General features: G+C 50.4%; 1 protein-coding gene across 2 annotated transcripts in view; it reads left to right on the top strand.

The window, feature by feature from the left end:
• TECPR2 (tectonin beta-propeller repeat containing 2) overlaps nt 1–17,428 on the top strand; it is a 98,529-nt gene that overhangs the window by 29,635 nt on the left and 51,466 nt on the right. For both annotated transcript variants that reach the window (XM_082737413.1, XM_082737412.1), the window contains exons 3-7: nt 636–764; nt 1,374–1,505; nt 5,169–5,326; nt 13,201–13,513; nt 14,544–14,676. In XM_082737413.1, the coding sequence (XP_082593539.1) occupies nt 636–764; nt 1,374–1,505; nt 5,169–5,326; nt 13,201–13,513; nt 14,544–14,676 (865 nt within the window). The remainder of the gene's footprint in view (nt 1–635; nt 765–1,373; nt 1,506–5,168; nt 5,327–13,200; nt 13,514–14,543; nt 14,677–17,428) is intronic.

Below are 17,428 nucleotides of genomic sequence, written 5' to 3'. Positions count from 1 at the left end.
CCCCCATCGGGCTCTCTGCTCAGCAGGGAGCCTGCTTCCCCCTCTCTCTCTCTGCCTGCCTCTCTGCCTGCTTGTGATCTCTGTCAAATAAATAAATAAAATCTTTTAAAAAATAACCATCTTTGTTTTTTAATAGGCCAATGTATGAAGCTTGGGTTGGTGTTATTCGATCACTGATCTAAGAACAAACCCATGTACCAGGTGCTTTCAGATGCACCGTCTCCTTGTCCTCGTGGCACGCGTGGGTGGCACAGAGACCGCGAGCTGCGGTGCTGGAGTGGCATGTCCGAGTTGAGAGAGAAGAAGGAGAGTTGGGGTCTGGGGGAGCTCTTACTCCCGACTCCCGTTCTGGACGAGCTCTCCAAGCGTCTTAGCATGCTCGCCTTGATAGCTCGGAATATTCTCCCTTGATTGATGAGCATTTCCTTTATTAGAAATGGTTTTTTATTTCGTCATTTCAAGATGAGAGACCTAGAAAGAAAAAAGAGGGTCTAACAGATGTAATTATTTTCCTGGATTGCATGCATTTTCAGTCAGGGCTTTGCAGAGGCCGCAGCCTGATGCCGGGCTTCCGCCTCCAGGGGTAATGTTTCCCCTCTGGAAGCTGGCCTTGTCTTGAATGTTTGCTCTTTTAGGGGAAAACGGAACCCATCACGGTGGTGAAGCTGCTGAGCTGCTTCGATGACCTCGTGGCTGCGGGCACCGCCTCTGGGAGGGTTGCTGTCTTTCAGCTTGTGTCCTCGCTGCCAGGGAGAAACAAACAAGTAAGTGGTAGTCTCCCCGACATGTCTTACCTTCTTGGCACATTCCTTACGGATTTTCACAGGAGAAAGCCTCACCTGCTCGGAAGATACATGCTCAGAAAAGTTTCACCCTATGCTCTTTTTTTTTTTAATAATTTTTTTAATGATTTTATTTATTTATTTGAGAGAGAGAGAGAGAGCAAGCATGAGAGGAGAGAGATCAGCAGGAGAAGCAGAGTCCCTGCTGAGAAGGGAGTCCGATGTGGGACTCGATCCCAGGACTCCAGGATCATGACCTGAGCCGAAGGCAGTCGCTTAACCCACTGAGCCACCCAGGCGCCCCACCCTATGCTCTTAATACTCAATAATATTTTGGTTCTTGGGAGGATGCTTGGCAGAAAGCACGTTTGGGTAATTTAGATTGTGCCTAACGTTCTCCGGCTGCCCTCTGTCCGCTTTCAAGGTAACTAACCAGAGGGTTCCTTGTGCAGGGTTTTGCCTGGAAAACCAGGTTGGGGAGACCAGCTCCTCCAGGAGCAGGAGGGACTCTGTACCCCTGTGCCCACAGAGCGTGTCTCACAGTGCCCACCCCTTTCTCTCCCTGTGCGCGTGTCTGTCGCTCGTTCCCAGCTTCGGAGATTTGATGTCACCGGTATTCACAGAAATAGCATAACCGCGCTGGCTTGGAGCCCCAATGGAATGAAATTGTTCTCTGGTGATGACAAAGGGAAAATTGTCTATTCTTCTCTGGATCTAGACCAGGTATGATTATTTCCAGAAATATTTTTGGCCTTCTTCTATTTGGGGAAATTATATCCATAATCATCTTGTAGCCAGTCCATTTGTATTCCCAATCATTTGTCCCTTTATAATCTCATTATTGTTTGTAACAGTTTCCCTCAAGGACTTCTCTAACGTTTTCTAAGCTGCTTCTGCTGTGACTAAAGGGTTGGCCCTTGCTTGCACTGGCCCCTTCCCTCATGGTGTCCATTCTCCTGTTGTCTCCTGCTGCTCCTTCGAACGGAAGCCACTGTCACTCTTCTCTCCTTGAAGGGTTTGTAGGAGCCATGCGAAGCCTTTCATAATCATAACTGTGGACAGAGGTCAGTGCTTTCAGGGGGCGGAGAGCTGGCCCCCACCAAGCCTTCTCTCGTGTGGGAGGGAGTGGGCCGAGGACAAGGAGGCTTGGTGGCAGTCCAGTGCCCAGCCACCATCCTCATGTTTGTTGTTCTGTTTAATCCTCACAACGCTGCCCTGAGCTGCGTGTGCACTTCCCTGTCAGTAGATGAAGAACCCAAGGTTCGGTGACCCTGTCACTAGCCCGGGATCACAGGCCAACACCTGGTAGAGCTCAGCTTCAAGCAGGTTCTGCTCTGAAGCCCGCATCTTTTCCACCACTTGTGTGCCTCTGTGCAGGCCTGTGCTTTGCTGGGTCACATGTCTGCCCAGCTGCACTGAACACCTTGGTACGAGCCTTTCCTTTCCTGACGCGTAGCCTTCATTCCTCATGCATAGCAGGAATTCAGGAATTACTAGCCAAGTTGCTTTTTTTTTTTTTTTTAAGATTTTATTTATTTATTTGACAGAGACAACAAGAGAGGGAACACAAGCAGGGGGAGTGGGAGAGGGAGAAGCAGGCTTCCTGCTGAGCAGGGAGCCCAATGTGGGGCTCGATCCCAGGACCCTGGAATCATGACCTGAGCCCAAGGCAAATGCTTAACAACTAAGCCACCCAGGCGCCCCTAGCTGAGTAGCTTTTAGTCCCTCCGATCCACGACTGTCCTATTATAAGTTATGTCTAGCGGAAGTTCTCAAAGTGTTTGGTCTCAGGAGGCCCCTACACTCTTTTTTTTTTTTTTTTTTTTTTTTAAGATTTTATTCATTTATTTGACAGAGAGAGATCAGAAGTAGGCAGAGAGGCAGGCAGAGAGAGAGGAAGGGAAGCAGGCCTCCCAATGAGCAGAGAGGCCGACACGGGGCTAGATCCCAGGGCCCTGAGGTCATGACTTGAGCCGAAGGCAGAGGCTTTAACCCACTGAGCCACCCAGGCGCCCTTATTAATTTTATTTTGAAAAAATAAACCTATCACTAGAAATAACTTTTATGAAAATAACTATTTCAAAACAAGTGATAAGAAAGACAGTACTTTACATTTTTGCAAATCTCTCTAATGGCCGGCTTGGCGGAGGACAGCTGCATTTGCAATACATTGTTTTGGTTGGAGCGTATGAAGAAGATCTGGCCTCTCACAGACCTGTAGTTAGAAACAGGACAGTATTGTACGAGCCTTTTTAGAGAATTGTGGATATTCTTCGTGAATCTTATCCCTAACTGATGGATGGTGGTTTCCCTAAGGTCAGTTGTAACTGGGAAGCTGAAACTGTGTGGATGGATTTTTTTTGTCCTCTTACAGCGAAATCCAGCAGCCTGCCTGGCACTTTGAGTGGCTCTTTGATCCCTGTGTGATTTTGTAATATCATGTGTTGGTCACTTGGAAAATATTGATCTTACTGAATGATGCAGATCTTTCCAAATGTTGAAATTTAATTATATAATATCAAAGAGTGTGTTTTTGTCAATACCATCATTCTGATCAGAAAAGGCTATAGAACTGCCCAAGTTCACAAGGGTTGTTACAAGCTTTCAATTCTAAGCCTAATTTGAGAACTTGAAATTTATTATCAGCAACAAACACAATTGTTTTCACTAAAGTGACAAGGCCACTTTGTTCCATCAGAGAAAATGTCTGCCAAATACCCATGTTTGAGTAATTATAGTATGTCAAGAAAAATGGCATTCTGGGGCGGGGGTTGGTGGGGAAGGCAGCTGGTTGCGCTCCCAGCTCTTAACAGTCAAGTGCTTTTCCTTGAGAACCAGAGTACCTCACTGTGCAGCAGCAGGACTGGGCGTGCCTGCCCCATTTTATCACACAAAATTCTAAACTGTGTCTCCCCAAGAGCCAGGATTTAATGAAATTATAAATGTTCTGCGTCAAAGACCATCTTCAGTGAAATGCACATTTTTTCCCATGAGTGGTGGCAGAGGACACAGTGACGATTAGTGGCATTCAGTGCCCTGCTCTCCCCTCCATGGCTTTTGTGTCATTGCCAATGTCAGCTCAGTGAAAAAGGCAGATGCAATCTAGTATTATAACGAAAACAGTCTGGGCCTTGCAGACCCTGTGGAAAGGACTGCGGAGCCCGCTTGGAGAACCGCTGTTGTGCAGGAAAGCATTGAGGTTATTAGGAGCCCCTGTGTTGTTCCTTCTGCTCGGGCCTGCAGGCAGCGCCAGGCCCGCACCGCTCCCAAGCCTGCATTTCACAAAATGGAGAGAAAGCCACATGTAGAAAACAATGTCCTTAGCGTGCTGGGAACTTACTTCCCACCTTTATTGAGGTTCTGATAGTTGTTGTTGTTTTAAATACAAGTATAAAGAGATTTGCAAAAAAAAAAAAAAAAAAAGATATGGGAGGTTGAGTGTTTTTGCAGAATTCATAGAATAAATTTAGTTCATTATAAGCTAAGTCTAAAACTGAAAAGCTACAGTTTACATAACTACAAACGTGGGAGGAAAATCTGCTTTAAAAGTACTTGATGTTTGGGGGTAAAGAGAATTTCTCTATCTTCACTGTGTTGGTGATTGTATAACTGTATGCATTTTTCAAAATCCATACAACCATCTATCTAAAAAGGGTCAGTTTTACTGTATGTAAATTTTACCAGTAAATCTGATTGCTGCTCTTCCTCCTACCCCCAAGAGGTTTGTGACAGAGCATCAGGATTTCTTAAACAACTGAAGAAACAGGTTTGGGAGAAGAGTAACTTGTAGAAGCAGATTTTTGACACCAAGAAATAGAGTTTGTGCCGGCAGTAAAATGCCTTCTGGAGTTTACCTTTGTTCTTCAATATATTTAAAGCTGTTTGAATTTCTTTCTTGTTTTTTTCTGACCCTTTCAGTTGGCATGGATATAATGTCCCCAAAATTGCCTTGAACTCTTTGTGGGGGAAGGGTGTAATGTGACCTTAGGTGATAGTTGCCACAATAATTTTATAGAAAGCCCCATTGTGTTTGATTAGAATAAATAATAGTGATGGTGTAACATATTTCCACTTAGATCCCTATGGACTCTTCTTTGAACTGCCTCCCGAGAATGTTTTAAAAGAAATTACATAGTATTCTTCATGTTTCCTGCCAAACTTGATATAGGCTTAGAAAGGTTGTTAATGTTGTTTTCTCATTAGTAAGAACTTTTCCAAACAATTTTATCACAGTGGGTTGACACTGAATCTGTTGAGAATTAGCCACATACGTTTTAAGGTATAAACTGACCCGAATACAAACAACAGAAGGATGTTTCCCGTCACAGAGGAAGTCGGGTTGCTTGAACTCTGCACTGAGTTGGCTTTAACCGGACTCTCTCACAGGGCGTGTGTAACTCGCATCTGGTGTTGGAGGAGCCGTCTTCCATCGTGCAGCTGGATTATAGCCAGAAAGTGCTGCTCGTGTCTACACTACAAAGAAGCCTGCTTTTTCACATGGAAGAAAAGTCTGTCAAGCAGATTGGAACACAACCAAGGAAAAGGTGGGCGTCGCAAGTGCCCCAGCCTGGTGGTTACAGAGGGGCTTTAAGTTTTCCTAGGTTTCCTGTTTGCCATCTGCAAGCCCACAGCTGCTCTAAGCCTGGGGTGCCCAGTGGGTCCCTAACCTGCCTAGGGCACCTTGTCCCAGCATCAAACAGGAACAACGCATCCCTCTTGTTCTTCTGGGAGAACGTGCAGGCGTGGCCTTCCTGCCTTGAGTGCCAGGATCTGGGGGAGTCTCCACTGTGGTCTGCTTTGGGTCCACTCCTGTGCAGGTGCCCCCCTCCCACAGTCCCAGTCAAGGGTCAAGGCCCCGCTGCACCGTGTGGGCTGGGCCAGGCTTCGGGATAAGAGGCAGACAAGGTAGATAGGAGCCCACCATCATGAAAACTTAATAAACTCAGCAGGAAAGTTAATTGTTGTGTTACCTGCTGTGGAGCAGTGTGCGGGGTGCTGTGAAACTTCTCCCCAGCCTGGAGCTGCAGGCGGACTCCCTGAAGGAGTGGGCAAGGGAGCAGTGGAACTGGCCAAGAAGAGTGGGAGGCTTCCAGGCTGAGAGATTGTCCCCCCGTTGACCTGCCACCCAGAAGGACAGCAAGAGAAGGGGTAGGCCAAGTCCAGTCGCCTATCCGCCATGCGGGAAGAGGCAGCAGGAGTGCATGGGGGGTCTCCCTGCCAGAAACACGTGTAGAGCCCTGGGGCCCAGTTTACCTGGGGGTGGGGCCAGTGAGGAGGGGCTGGGTAGAGTGGTGAGGCCACCCCCTCATCCTGAGAGAGAGGGGCAAGAGCCACGTCGGGGCAGGAAGAGCCGATGGGCGCCGGCAGCTTGTGGATTGGCAGCGGGATTTGGAGAAGTTCCTGGTAAAAGGGCACTGTTGCCTGGAGAGGATCAGAGGGGCTGGTGGCAGGTGGGCTGGGGAGTGGGGTGAACAGGCTGACAGTGGGATGCGCGTTGGCTGCGCGAGGGAGGGAGGGCCCACGGAAGCTGGTGGTGACAGCCAGGCGGGTGATGGATGGCTTGGAGAAGGGGAGGTCACATGGGCGGAGTGTGGCAGCCCTTAGCTATTAAAAGACCTGGTCAAGCTTCCCTTTGGCTTCTGTTTTCCATGCTGAATACCCCCTCAATCCATCAACAATTTAGCCTTTTTATAGCAGTAGTCTCCCGGTTGGCCCCTGGAAAACACAGTGGAATTTGGAGTTCCGGCTTAGGGGTTCTGCACGTCTTCATCTTGTCTTTCCCTCTGCCGCTGTCTCCCTCTTCTGCCTGATGCTTTGTTCTGACTTGGCGTCAGTGTCTCACTACACTCTTTTTGGAAGGGTAGTGCAGGATAGAGAGGTAGGAAAACCAGTTCCTTTTCACGAGGAGCAGCCAATAGTTCTTCTCTTAAAACCTAGTCTTCCAGCCTCCAGTGTGGAAACCTAAGCAAGTTTCCAGAAGCCCCTCCTGGTGCACATGTGTGATCGAGTCTTTTGGCCTATGCTGGGCACTGTTCCAGGCTGCGGATGCAAACAAATGTCTCCCCTTTCTTCCTGGGAGGTCTGTTTCACTGAGCCCTAGAGGAGTGGGGATAACACAGAATAAATGGAAAAGTTGGTCATCCCTGTGTCTTAAAGATTGTTTTTCTGTTGCATGTATGTGAGCTTGTGGTTCAGAAGGGGCATCTGGCGAGTCTGCCCCCTGGAAGCCGTGTGTCATCCAGCACGTGTGGGGCAGTAGTATGCGGTGGGCAGGTGGGCAAGGGACAGGGCTCTGCCCCCAAGCAGAATAGCTGTGTAGGCGGCAGTGTGTGCTGCAGAGAAAGCAGTTGGGGTGAAGCCTGGCGGGGGGTGGGGGGGGAGCGGGCACACTTCTTAGAATAGACTGGAAAGACTTCTGTGGGGAAGTGATATTTGAGCAGAAGCCTCAGGCATGGGAAGAGCTGCTGGAGGAGAATTCTGGTCTCAGGAAACAGCGAATGCCAAGGCCGCAGATTCAGCCAGGGCTTCAGCATTCGGGGAGCCAGAGGGGGCCGGGTGACCAGGGAGCAGTGGGTTGGGTGCACTGGTAGAAAATGAGATTGGAGGGGTGCCTGGGTGCCTCAGTCGGTTAAGCGTCTGCCTTCAGCTCAGGTCATGATCCCAGGGTCCTGAGATCGAGTCCCACATCGGGCTGCCTGCTCAGTGGGAAGTCTGCTTCTCCCTCTGTCCCTGCCCCTGCTCGTGTTCTCTTTCTCACTGTGTCTCTCTCTGTCAAATAAATAAATAAAATCTTTAAAAAAAAAAAATAAAGAGAGAAAGAAGATGAGATTGGAAAGGAGGGCCAGAGCCAGCTTAGGGGCAGGGCTAGAGCACCACGCTGGCTGGCTGTTGCCCAGCTTATCCTAGGCATAACCAAAGGCTCTTAAGTGCTGTAGGCAGGAGAATGGCCACGTGAGCGACGTTTCAGAGCTCACCCAGTTCTGCATGGAGACTCAACTGGAGATGGGCAGGAGCGGGAGAGGAGGGTGCTGTGGGAGTCCTGGGAGCGGGCGTGGGGGCTGGCCCTGGCGGTGGCCGTCAGGAGACCGGGAGATGCAGGGAGCTGCAATTAGGATAATGCAGGATAATGCTTTCCCTGGGGCAGGGTAATGGATTGGATGTGGGGCGAGGGGAAGAAAGAAGAGAAGGTTTCGTGCCAGTGGCTGCGGCAGCTGGGTAGCTATGGTGGAAACACAGGGCGAGCCCGGGTTTGAGGTCTAGACAGCCATTCGGTTGGGGGCATTATTGAACTGGAGGTGCCTGTTAGGTAGTAGTCAAGCAGGAGTCATCGTGAGGACCGACATCTCCAGGCCCGCAGGCCGTTAGATGCAGGCGACATTGAGACCCTGACATCGGGGAACAGTGTTTTTCACGTGACATTGAAAAAGCCTCATCGAGTCTCTGCTGTGTTCTGGGCACCCTTCTCCATCTGAGGTGATAGTTGTGACCTGGGAAGACCTCTCATCTCGGGAGGCTCATATTCCTGACGGGGGAAACCAACATTAAATAAATATGTTCTAGAATGTTCGGGAGTAATCAGGATATGGACTACAGAGGAGGGAGCAGGGGACATGGGTGCATGCTCTAGATAGGCAGGGAGGGACAGCTCTTCCGCAGGAGGGACCAGAGCAGATTCCTGAAGGAAGGGCAGAAAGAGCCAGGACTTTGAAGAGAAGCTCTTGAGGCAGAAGCAGTGTGTGTGCCAAGCGTTTGAGTGTTTGCAGAGCAGCAAGGCCACGTGGGCCTTGGTAGGGTAGGGCCAGGGTAGGACCCTGTCGCGTAGGCTTTGTGAGCCTTATGCGGGGCTGCTTTATTCTAGCACGCCAGCAGTCGTGAGAGGCTTTGACCAGGGCAGGTCACGTGACCCTTGCTGCTCTTGGGAGGGGACAAGAGTGGCAGCTCAGGGGGCCAGCCCGGGGCTCAGGCCAGGGTAGGGTGGTAGGAATACTTGGAGGGCAGAGCTGCAGGTTTGCTCTGGCGGGTGAGGGAGGGAGATGAGTCAGAGGCCGTGGCTGAGCTCTCGGGTGGGGGGTGGCGGCGCTCTGGCCTCGAGAAGTCTGGCGGAGAGGACAGAGGGGCTGTTGCAGACAGGTGGCATAGTCTTCCTCCAGGGGGCAGCCGAAGGGGCAGGGGCAGCAGGTGTGCATCTCAGGAAGCAGGTGCGGCCAGAGCCTGTAGCACATGGACGGTCTGGACAAGCTCTGGTGTGAGCATGGTTTGGGGGCGCGGTTGTCTCTGTTCTGGGCATCGGCAGAGACTGGGACGTGAGGAGGGGTCAGAGGAGTGAGAAGTCGGAGGCCACATGGAGGAAGGGTCACAGGGCCAGCCACTGTGTCAGAGCTGCTGACTACCCGGAGAGATGGCCTGAGATAGACATTTGGATACAGCGACCTGGTGGCTACACATGGTCTTGCTCAAGGAGAGGGGCCGAGGGTGAAAGGGCTGGAGGGGACAGGATCACCGTGCTTGGGGATAGCTTTGCAGGAGGCTGGTTTTGTAGAAGGGAACGCAGGAGGGGGCGCTTTGCAGGGAGCGCGTCTGCTGAGAGCTTTGTGAGATGGGCTGGGTGGCTGGCGCTGGCTGGCACGGAGCACGAGATGGCGGTGCCTGTCGTGACCTCCCTGGAGCCTGCTGGTGGGTGACAGAGTGGCCTGAATAGGGCGGGAGCGTTCTCAGCGGGCAGCAGAGCGTGGGCACCCCAAGCCTGCATCTGCAGGCAGGGGACCGCAGTGTGGGGGATGGGGTCGTCCTTTTCGGATGGAGTTTGTGAGCCTCCTCAGACCGGACCAGATAATGCATGTTACTCCCAGAAGACCTCAGAGCCCCCAGCTGTCCCCAAATGTGTTGTATCTTTGCTCTCCTCGGGCTCTGTGTTGCACTATCTCATGTGGGAACCCTCTCCCTACCTATTAGGGGTCCCGTGGCCCTGTCTTCAGGGCCCCTGCGCAAGGCCATCCGTGCATGTGGATGTGGGGAGTCTACCCCCGAGCAGAGCCAGCACCAGGTTCTGGAACAGGGTCACTGCTATCGTGCCTGTGTGGTAGTCTGGGCAGTTGGCTGCTGAGCCTTTTGTCACCCATCATAGACTTTGATTCTCTTGCCTCAGGCTCTCTGTCCATGCTCAGCATTTCAGGTCTGGGGTACCAGCGGATTATACAGCTCGTTAGAAATCTACACTCCTTCCAGGGCTCCCAGCTGGCTCAGCAGTATAGCACGAGACTCTTGATCTTAGGGTTGTGAGTTTGAGGCCTACACTGGGGGTAGAGAGTGCTTAAAAATAAAATCGTTTAGGGGCACCTGGGTGGCTCAGTGGCTTAAGCGTCTGCCTTCGGCTCAGGTCATGATCTCAGGGTCCTGGGATTGAGCCCTGCACTGGGCTCTGTGCTCAGCGGGGAGCCTGCTTCCCCCTCTCTTCCCTCTGCCTGCCTCTCTACCTGCTTGTGATCTCTCTCTCTCTCTCTGTGTCAAATAAATAAATAAAATCTTTAAAAAGAAATAAAATCGTTTTAAAGTCCCAAAGCAAAAAACTACAACTTTCATGTTAATGTGGCTTATAAAGGGAATTAACGTATTTTTAAAAGTCATCAGTGATTTTTCTGCAAGTCACCTCCACCAAATTAAGAAAGTGGGTTGATGAAGTTATGATTTTAGAGTCCTGCAGTGCCTGGGCCTTGAAAGTTGGGGTCTGAGGGTCCGCTTCAGAACGACTGCAGCAGGTGCTGCATCATCGTGCTGCCGGCGGGTGGCGCTAAGCCTCGGGCGAAGGACAGTTTGCACCTGCCCTAGCTAGTTATCCCCAGCTTAGCCGCCTCCCCCCCCCCCAGTCTCCCTCCCCCACCACCAACCACACACCACATGTTCCAGCAGTTCCGGAGAGCCAGCTGCCCGCCAGGACCCTCTCGCATGCTCCTTCCCCCACAGTGCCCGTTCCGTCCTCAGCCGGGAATAGTCCCTGGTCTAGCCCTCTCCTGCCCCAGTCAGATGCCTCCCGTCTGGACCACTCATGGGGCCCTTTGAGCCTCAGATGGTCTTGCACTGGTTCTTACCCACGCACACGTCTGCCTGCGCCTGTTCTCAGCCAGGGCCAGGCTCTCGTGTCGTTTCTCTTTCACGCTGCCCGTGGCACCGGGTCTCACATGGGGCAGGACTCCCTCGGTGTTTGTTCAAGTGAGTGCTGCAGTTATCCAAGGTGAGCGGATCAAAGTGGAAGGGACAGGAGGTTTTTAAGAGGACCTATAAATAGAAGGAAAACATTTAACAAGTGGGTCACCAAACAGAAATCGATTGGACAGGAAGGGCAAGGGAAGAGGTTACGGACTGCCCTGTGATAATTCCTTTGGGTCTATTTAGAGAATCTTTCCAGAAAAAATCCACCAAAGGCAGTAATCAAACCCGAGGCCGATTATAGAGTTGTCCGGGAATGATCGACAGTGTTAGAACAGTCTTGGTTCATCTAGCAATCTTCGTCTCAAAGCTGAATTTGATATTCAGTACTTTCCTTGGGCCCCATCCAGAGGGATTTAGTTACTCTGCACCCAGAGGGACCTAGAGAGAGACTGACTGGCAGAGAACGTCCAGATAACTCTGTGTCACCATGTGAGATGGGCTCTGGAGACAGCCCTTCAGGAGGACCCCTGTGCTGCTGTGTGCAGGGAGGGTGAGGAGAGAGGCACAGGGCTGTGTGTGGAACGAGGGGCCCATCCCAGCTGGGAGCACCTGGAGCCCGGTCCGGGGGGTTACCACGTCAGCAGCAGCACTTCTGTGCCCTCCTAGACCGGCTCACTTAAGCTTCACTTTAACCTTTGAGATGGGAAGGAGTACCCCAGAAGGAAACTGAGCTCCAGAAAGTTCACATAGTAAATATTTCTATTTACTATTTCTACTGCTTCAAGTCCGAGAAGCATTTTGAACTCTGAGCTCTGAGCTCTGGTAGGAGCCCGAGATTAGACAAAGGTGTGGGACCATGAGAACTCAGGAGAACCCCTCCGCCGGCTCAGCTGGGGGAGCATGCAGCTCTTGATCGTGGGGTGTGGGTTCAAGCCCCACATTGGGTGTAGAGATGGCTTAAAAATCCCTTTGGGGGAATAAAAGAATTCAGACTGCTGGTGGGAGCAAAGGTTGGATTAATCATATTGAAAAAAGTTTGAAATTATCTTTCAAACCTGAATGTAGTTAACTCAGCAACCCAGCAACTACCCGACAGCGCAGCAGTTCCATCTCCAGGAGACCCGGGCAGACTCTGACACACCCGTGTGCTAGGAGGAAATGCTCGTGGTATTGTTGTTTAAAATAGCAAAGTGGAAATAATTCAAATGCCCATCAGCAAGGGAGTGAGTGAAAAAAAATGCGGCATGCTATGTAGCAGTGAGAATGAATGAGCTATAGCTGTTTTGTCGGTAAAGGTAAATCTTTAATCAATATTAAAAGCAAGTGGCAAAAGTATACAAATAGCATCATTACTTTTTTTATGCAAATGGAAGATGATACTAAGATATGTAGCGTTTAAGGATACATAGGTATGTGGCTAAACTATCAGTAGTAGAAGCAAGGGAATAGCAAATGCAAAATTCAGTCTGGTGATCACACCTGGGGAACGGAGGGGCGGGGACATTAGGAGTGTGGGAGAACACCACCTGCGTCACTGATGATTTATTTCCAAAGTTGAGGGATGGGCTCCTGGGTGTGCATTTCATTTGTTAGGCTTCATAATTTTACATGCCTTTAAGCGTGTGTGTGTGCACCTGTGTGTATATATGGTATAAAATGATATGTGTTATTTATATAAAACATACATTTTGTGTTAGGTATTTCATAATTTTAAAAATAGAAAAAATGACACCCCCGTGGACTGGACGGGAAGCTGGTCCCTGTGACAGGTTTAGACTCGGTCATAGGCGTGACGCTCATTCAGTGGGATGCTGGAGTGAGTACAGCAGTCAGGGTTAGGATGAACAGAACTTCCAAGCAGGGAGAGGATGGTTGGACCTGGATTGTCCGCTTCCACCTCCATTTCCTCTTCTCTGACCCGGGAGCTGTACCGTTTGCCTCGTGGCACTGCTGCGAGGATTGAGCCAGAGGGTAGAGACGAAGCCCAGGGCACAGCATCATGACGGTCGCCAGGAGCCGGGCTGCCTTGCCGGCTCAGCGGCACATGCTTCCGAGGGGCTGCAGGGAGGAGGAGGCACAGAGATGACCATGTCGTTCTAGTAACAACACAGCAAACCATAGAAGAGGGTTTGAAAAAACATCAATCTTATTTAGGCTTATCCAAAAAATTCTTGTTAGAGTTGATGTCAAGGGCTGACAGCTATCACTTTAAATCAGTTTGTATCTGTTTCTTCTTCTTCTTCTTCTTTTTTTTTTTTTTTTGTAATTTCAGCACTGGGAAATTTGGAGCTTGTTTTATACCAGGACTTTGTAAGCAGAGTGATCTGACCTTGTACGCGTCACGGCCTGGGCTCCGACTGTGGAAGGCGGACATCCATGGGACTGTTCAAGCCACGTTTATCTTAAAAGATGTCTTTGCTGGAGGAGTCAAGCCTTTTGAACTGTACCCACGTCTGGAATCCTCCAACAGGGGAAGTTGCAGCTTACCTGAGAAACACCTGGGGCTTGTTTCATGTTTCTTTCAAGAAGGCTGGGTGTTGAGTTGGAATGAATATAGTATTTACCTTCTAGACACAATCAACCAGGTAAGTTGCGTGATCGCACCACGCCTTTGGTGTCTTTATATGTTTATCTACGGACGGTCTCTCATAATGGTAGAAGAAACAGCATTAATTCTAATGCTTTACTTTTTCCTTTGCAAGGAAATCAGGTAAGGGTCTAATTATTTTATAGATTTGGTTTTGGTAGAACCTTCTAGCTGTTCTGCCTCTAAGCTGAAGTGTCGTCTGCCTGGCATGGCTTCCTCACCTGGAACCTGAGGGTAGGGCAAGGGGGACTGGGGCCACCAAGCTGCTGTTTAACCCTGAGTTGGTTTCTCTTCTGAAGGAGCACTTCGAAAGGCATCTCTGTATTCTTCACTTATAGACAACTTAAGTTTTCTTCTTTCTCTGGGTACTCTTTGAACTTGATGCACACTCAGTAGTGAGTGGGGTTGAGAGGTTTGGTAACTTTGTATCAGTTCCTTTCTTCTGAGCCCTTACCCCAGTGCTTTCTGCGACAGATGGCATTAACTTCACGAGACAAAGGGGCAGATGTTGTGGCTTCCATCAGAGTGTACACAGCACCGTGATGGGCAGCTTTCAGACTAATGGCATGCTTCTAGATGTTCATCAGGATTATTAACTTCTCTCTCTGCCTACTTGTGATCTTTGTCTGTCAAATAAATAAATAAGATCTTTAAAAAAAATAAATTTTTAAAAAAGATTTTATTCATTTATTTGACAGAGATCACAAGCAGGCAGAGAGGCAGGCAGAGAGGGGGAAGCAGGCTCCCTGCTGAGCAGAGAGCCCGATGCGGGGCTCAATCCCAGGACCCTAAGATCATAACCTGAGCCGAAGGCAGAGACTTTAACCCACTGAGCCACCCCGGCACCCCTCGCATTTGTCACTTCTAAGCTGGTTCAGAAAGAGCCTGGCAGAGCACAGGTGTCATCGGACTCTTCCGGGTTCCTGCACCTTTGTGACCGCTTTCAGCCGTTAATATTGCCTGGTTGTGTGATTTTCTTTTTCTTTTCTTTTCTTTTCTTTTCTTTTCTTTTTTTTTTTTTTGGACAGGCCACAATTGCTGGTTTGGAAGGATCAGGTGACATCGTGTCTGTTTCCTGCACAGAAAATGAAATATTTTTCTTAAAGGGAGATAGGAACATTATAAGAATTTCAAGCAGACCTGAAGGATTAGCATCAATAGGTTTGTATTTGTTATAAAATGTGCTGTGTATATGTAATTGTAGTTTATAACTGATAAAGCTTATTAGCATTACTTTGTTAAACAACTGTAGCTTTATCTGAACAAGGAAGTATTTGGAGGGTTTCCTATGATTCTTTTTTTTTTAAGATTTTTTTGTTTTGTTTTGTTTTAGAGAGAGAGTGTGTAAGAGCAGGGGGAGGGGCAGAGGGAGAGGGCGAGAATCTCAAGCAGACCACGCACTGAGTGCGGAGCATCACTCCAGGCCTCAGGCTCACGACCCTGAGCTCATGACCTGAGCTGAAACCAAGAGTCAGATGCTTAACCCACTGAGCTGCCCAGGCCTCCCTCCTGTGATTCTTAAAATATGGTTTACAGTGCTCTTCTTGAAGCTTATCTACTTTAAGGCTCACATCAGACAGCCTCGCATTTGGTGAAGTGGTTCCATGGGTCTGGAAGGTGGGGGGCTGGACGAGTAGTGAGGAGAACTCAGCACCCACGTGACTGGCCACTGGCACCCTGAGACTGCCTGTGGGGTTGATACTTCAAAGCACAGATTTGCCAAGATTTTAGGACATTGAAATCTGTTCTCTGGAACATGTCCTTTACCCTCCACGCAATTCTTCCGTATGACACTGATCATTCTCCGCGCTTCTGTCTTCTTGTTCTAAGTCCCACAGCCCCGGTTCTGGCGAGCATGTTCCCGTGCACACATCATGATACTTGGTGTATTTGGGGCTTGTCAGTGAACTTGTCCCCATGGTGACAGCAGCCATGTGGGGAGCCCCTCCTCCTCTCTGTCCCTTGCTTTGTTCTCACTGTGTTCCAGACACTCCAGAGCACTTAACAATCATGACCTCATAAAATCCTGAACACAGCCCTGCATGGAAGGTACTGATTCTCCAGACGAGCCTGGGGCTGTGGAAATTGCAGCGGGTCCCGAAGACACCACTGCTGGGGGGATGTGAGCCGCACGCGGGGGACATCTGTGTGGCCCCCGAGGCCCCGCACATGTGTAGCCTCAAGTTCACGGAGCAATTTCACAGGCATCTTGTTTGATGCTCAGGACAAGCCTGCCGGAAACATGAGGCAGGTGGCCCTGCCACGGCCTTTCCCCAGCCAGTCCCCCTTCTCCCCGGGGCTGGGAACGGCCTCGTGCCTTCCTCGCTCACTGCTCCGGTTGCCACCATGTCCCAGGTGGTGTGCAGGGCATCCCCACCCCAGCTGAGCGCTCCAGGTTCCTGCCGCCACCCCCGTCCCCAGCACCCCAGGCGGGTCTGAGTGCTGGCTGTGTGCCCTCCCTGACGTGGCCTGCTTTAGCCGGGGCTGCCCTCTGCTCTCAGTTCAGGTCTTCCTGTATCTTTGACACTTTCCCTGAGTGCTTCAGTTAAGTCGGCCCTCCCAGTCTTCGCTGGAGTTCCCAGGGGCCTTTCCTCCTACCGCTGTTGCAGCTGGGGGGCTGTTTCCTTACCATGTCCTTCCCTCACCAAGTAGTAAACCTTTTGGTTGCGAGGATCTTGTAGCTCAGCTTTGTGGCCCCAGATAGCATATGGCACACAGAAGCCCCGAGTGAGTGTTTCTTAATCCGCGGTGTCCCGTTTCAGATTAGAAAACCAAGGACTGGGGGGGTGGGTAAATGACAAGCCCCAAATCCACGAGCCCCGTCTTCCGATTGCTGCTGCAGCCGACGCTTCTCCTGCTTCTCCTGCCTGGCTACGTTGGTCAGAAGTGTGGACCTTTTGTCATAGCGACGGGCTTAGGGTATCTTGACCCTGGAGGCATCCTTGCTCTGCCTTCTGCTCTCACCAGCACTAGCTGGTGTCTGAGTCACTGCAGGAGAGGAAGGAGAGGGAGTAGAAGGCCTGGACCCAAGTGGGTGGGCCAGTTGCAAACCCAGGGCCTTCTAGAGCGGGAAGCAAGGCAGGAGCAAGGCAAGGGAAGGGCCTCCAGGTGGCAAGCCCCTGAGCCCCCAGGCATTACTAAGGCCTTTGTATTGCACAGGACAGCTCTAGACCGAGACCTGCCATCGGCTCATGTGGTCTTTAACAAGTCACTTCCCTGGCCAGGCTTCGCTCCGTGCAGAGCCCTGTGTGTCCGTCCCCAGCTCGCACAGAGAAGCCCCTAGTTTGCCCCGGGGCCACCATTAGAGGACAGGAGTTCCTGTCTGACTGGTGGTCCCCGAACAGTGCCGGGCCCGTAGTGGGTACGTGCTATCGGGATGGCTGAGTGGGTGAAGTCGTCCATAGTCCTGTGTACGGGGTCCTGTGGCTGGAGCCCTGGTGGCCATGGCGACTTGTGCTGTTGTATTGAGAAGGACAAGTCCATGAAGGTGAGAAACTCGCTGGCTCTTGGTCGTGGGTACAGAGCAGGGTGCCTTGAGCCTCTGCTGCCACATCCTCATGCCACACTTCTCTGTCCTGCGTTTGTTCTCATGGAAAATGCCCTTTCTCTTCTTAAATTTCAAGAAATATAGGTATGCATATATTTTTCAAGTGCCTTTTGAGTTCTTTTATGTTTAAGGTGTGATCTAAGTAGGGGCTATCACTAAGCCCTCTTCTTAGAAACAGGTCATTTGTCTTCTTCAGGAATTATTTCTGAATTGGTGTAAGAAATGCTGTATGCTTAGTAGTGTTCCATTCCTATGAGCTATTTATAGAAAATTGCCGTGACGAGTCATTTTCCTGATTGTGGTGTGTGAGCTCCCCGGAGCACAGAGCCATTGCGGACTGTTATGTGCGACCTTCCCGCTTCAGCA

Source organism: Mustela nivalis (assembly GCF_964662115.1).
Source record: "Mustela nivalis genome assembly, chromosome: 6".
NCBI lineage: Eukaryota > Metazoa > Chordata > Mammalia > Carnivora > Mustelidae > Mustela > Mustela nivalis.
Note: the sequence above shows the minus strand (reverse complement) of the source record. Positions and strands in the feature narration are given on the sequence as shown.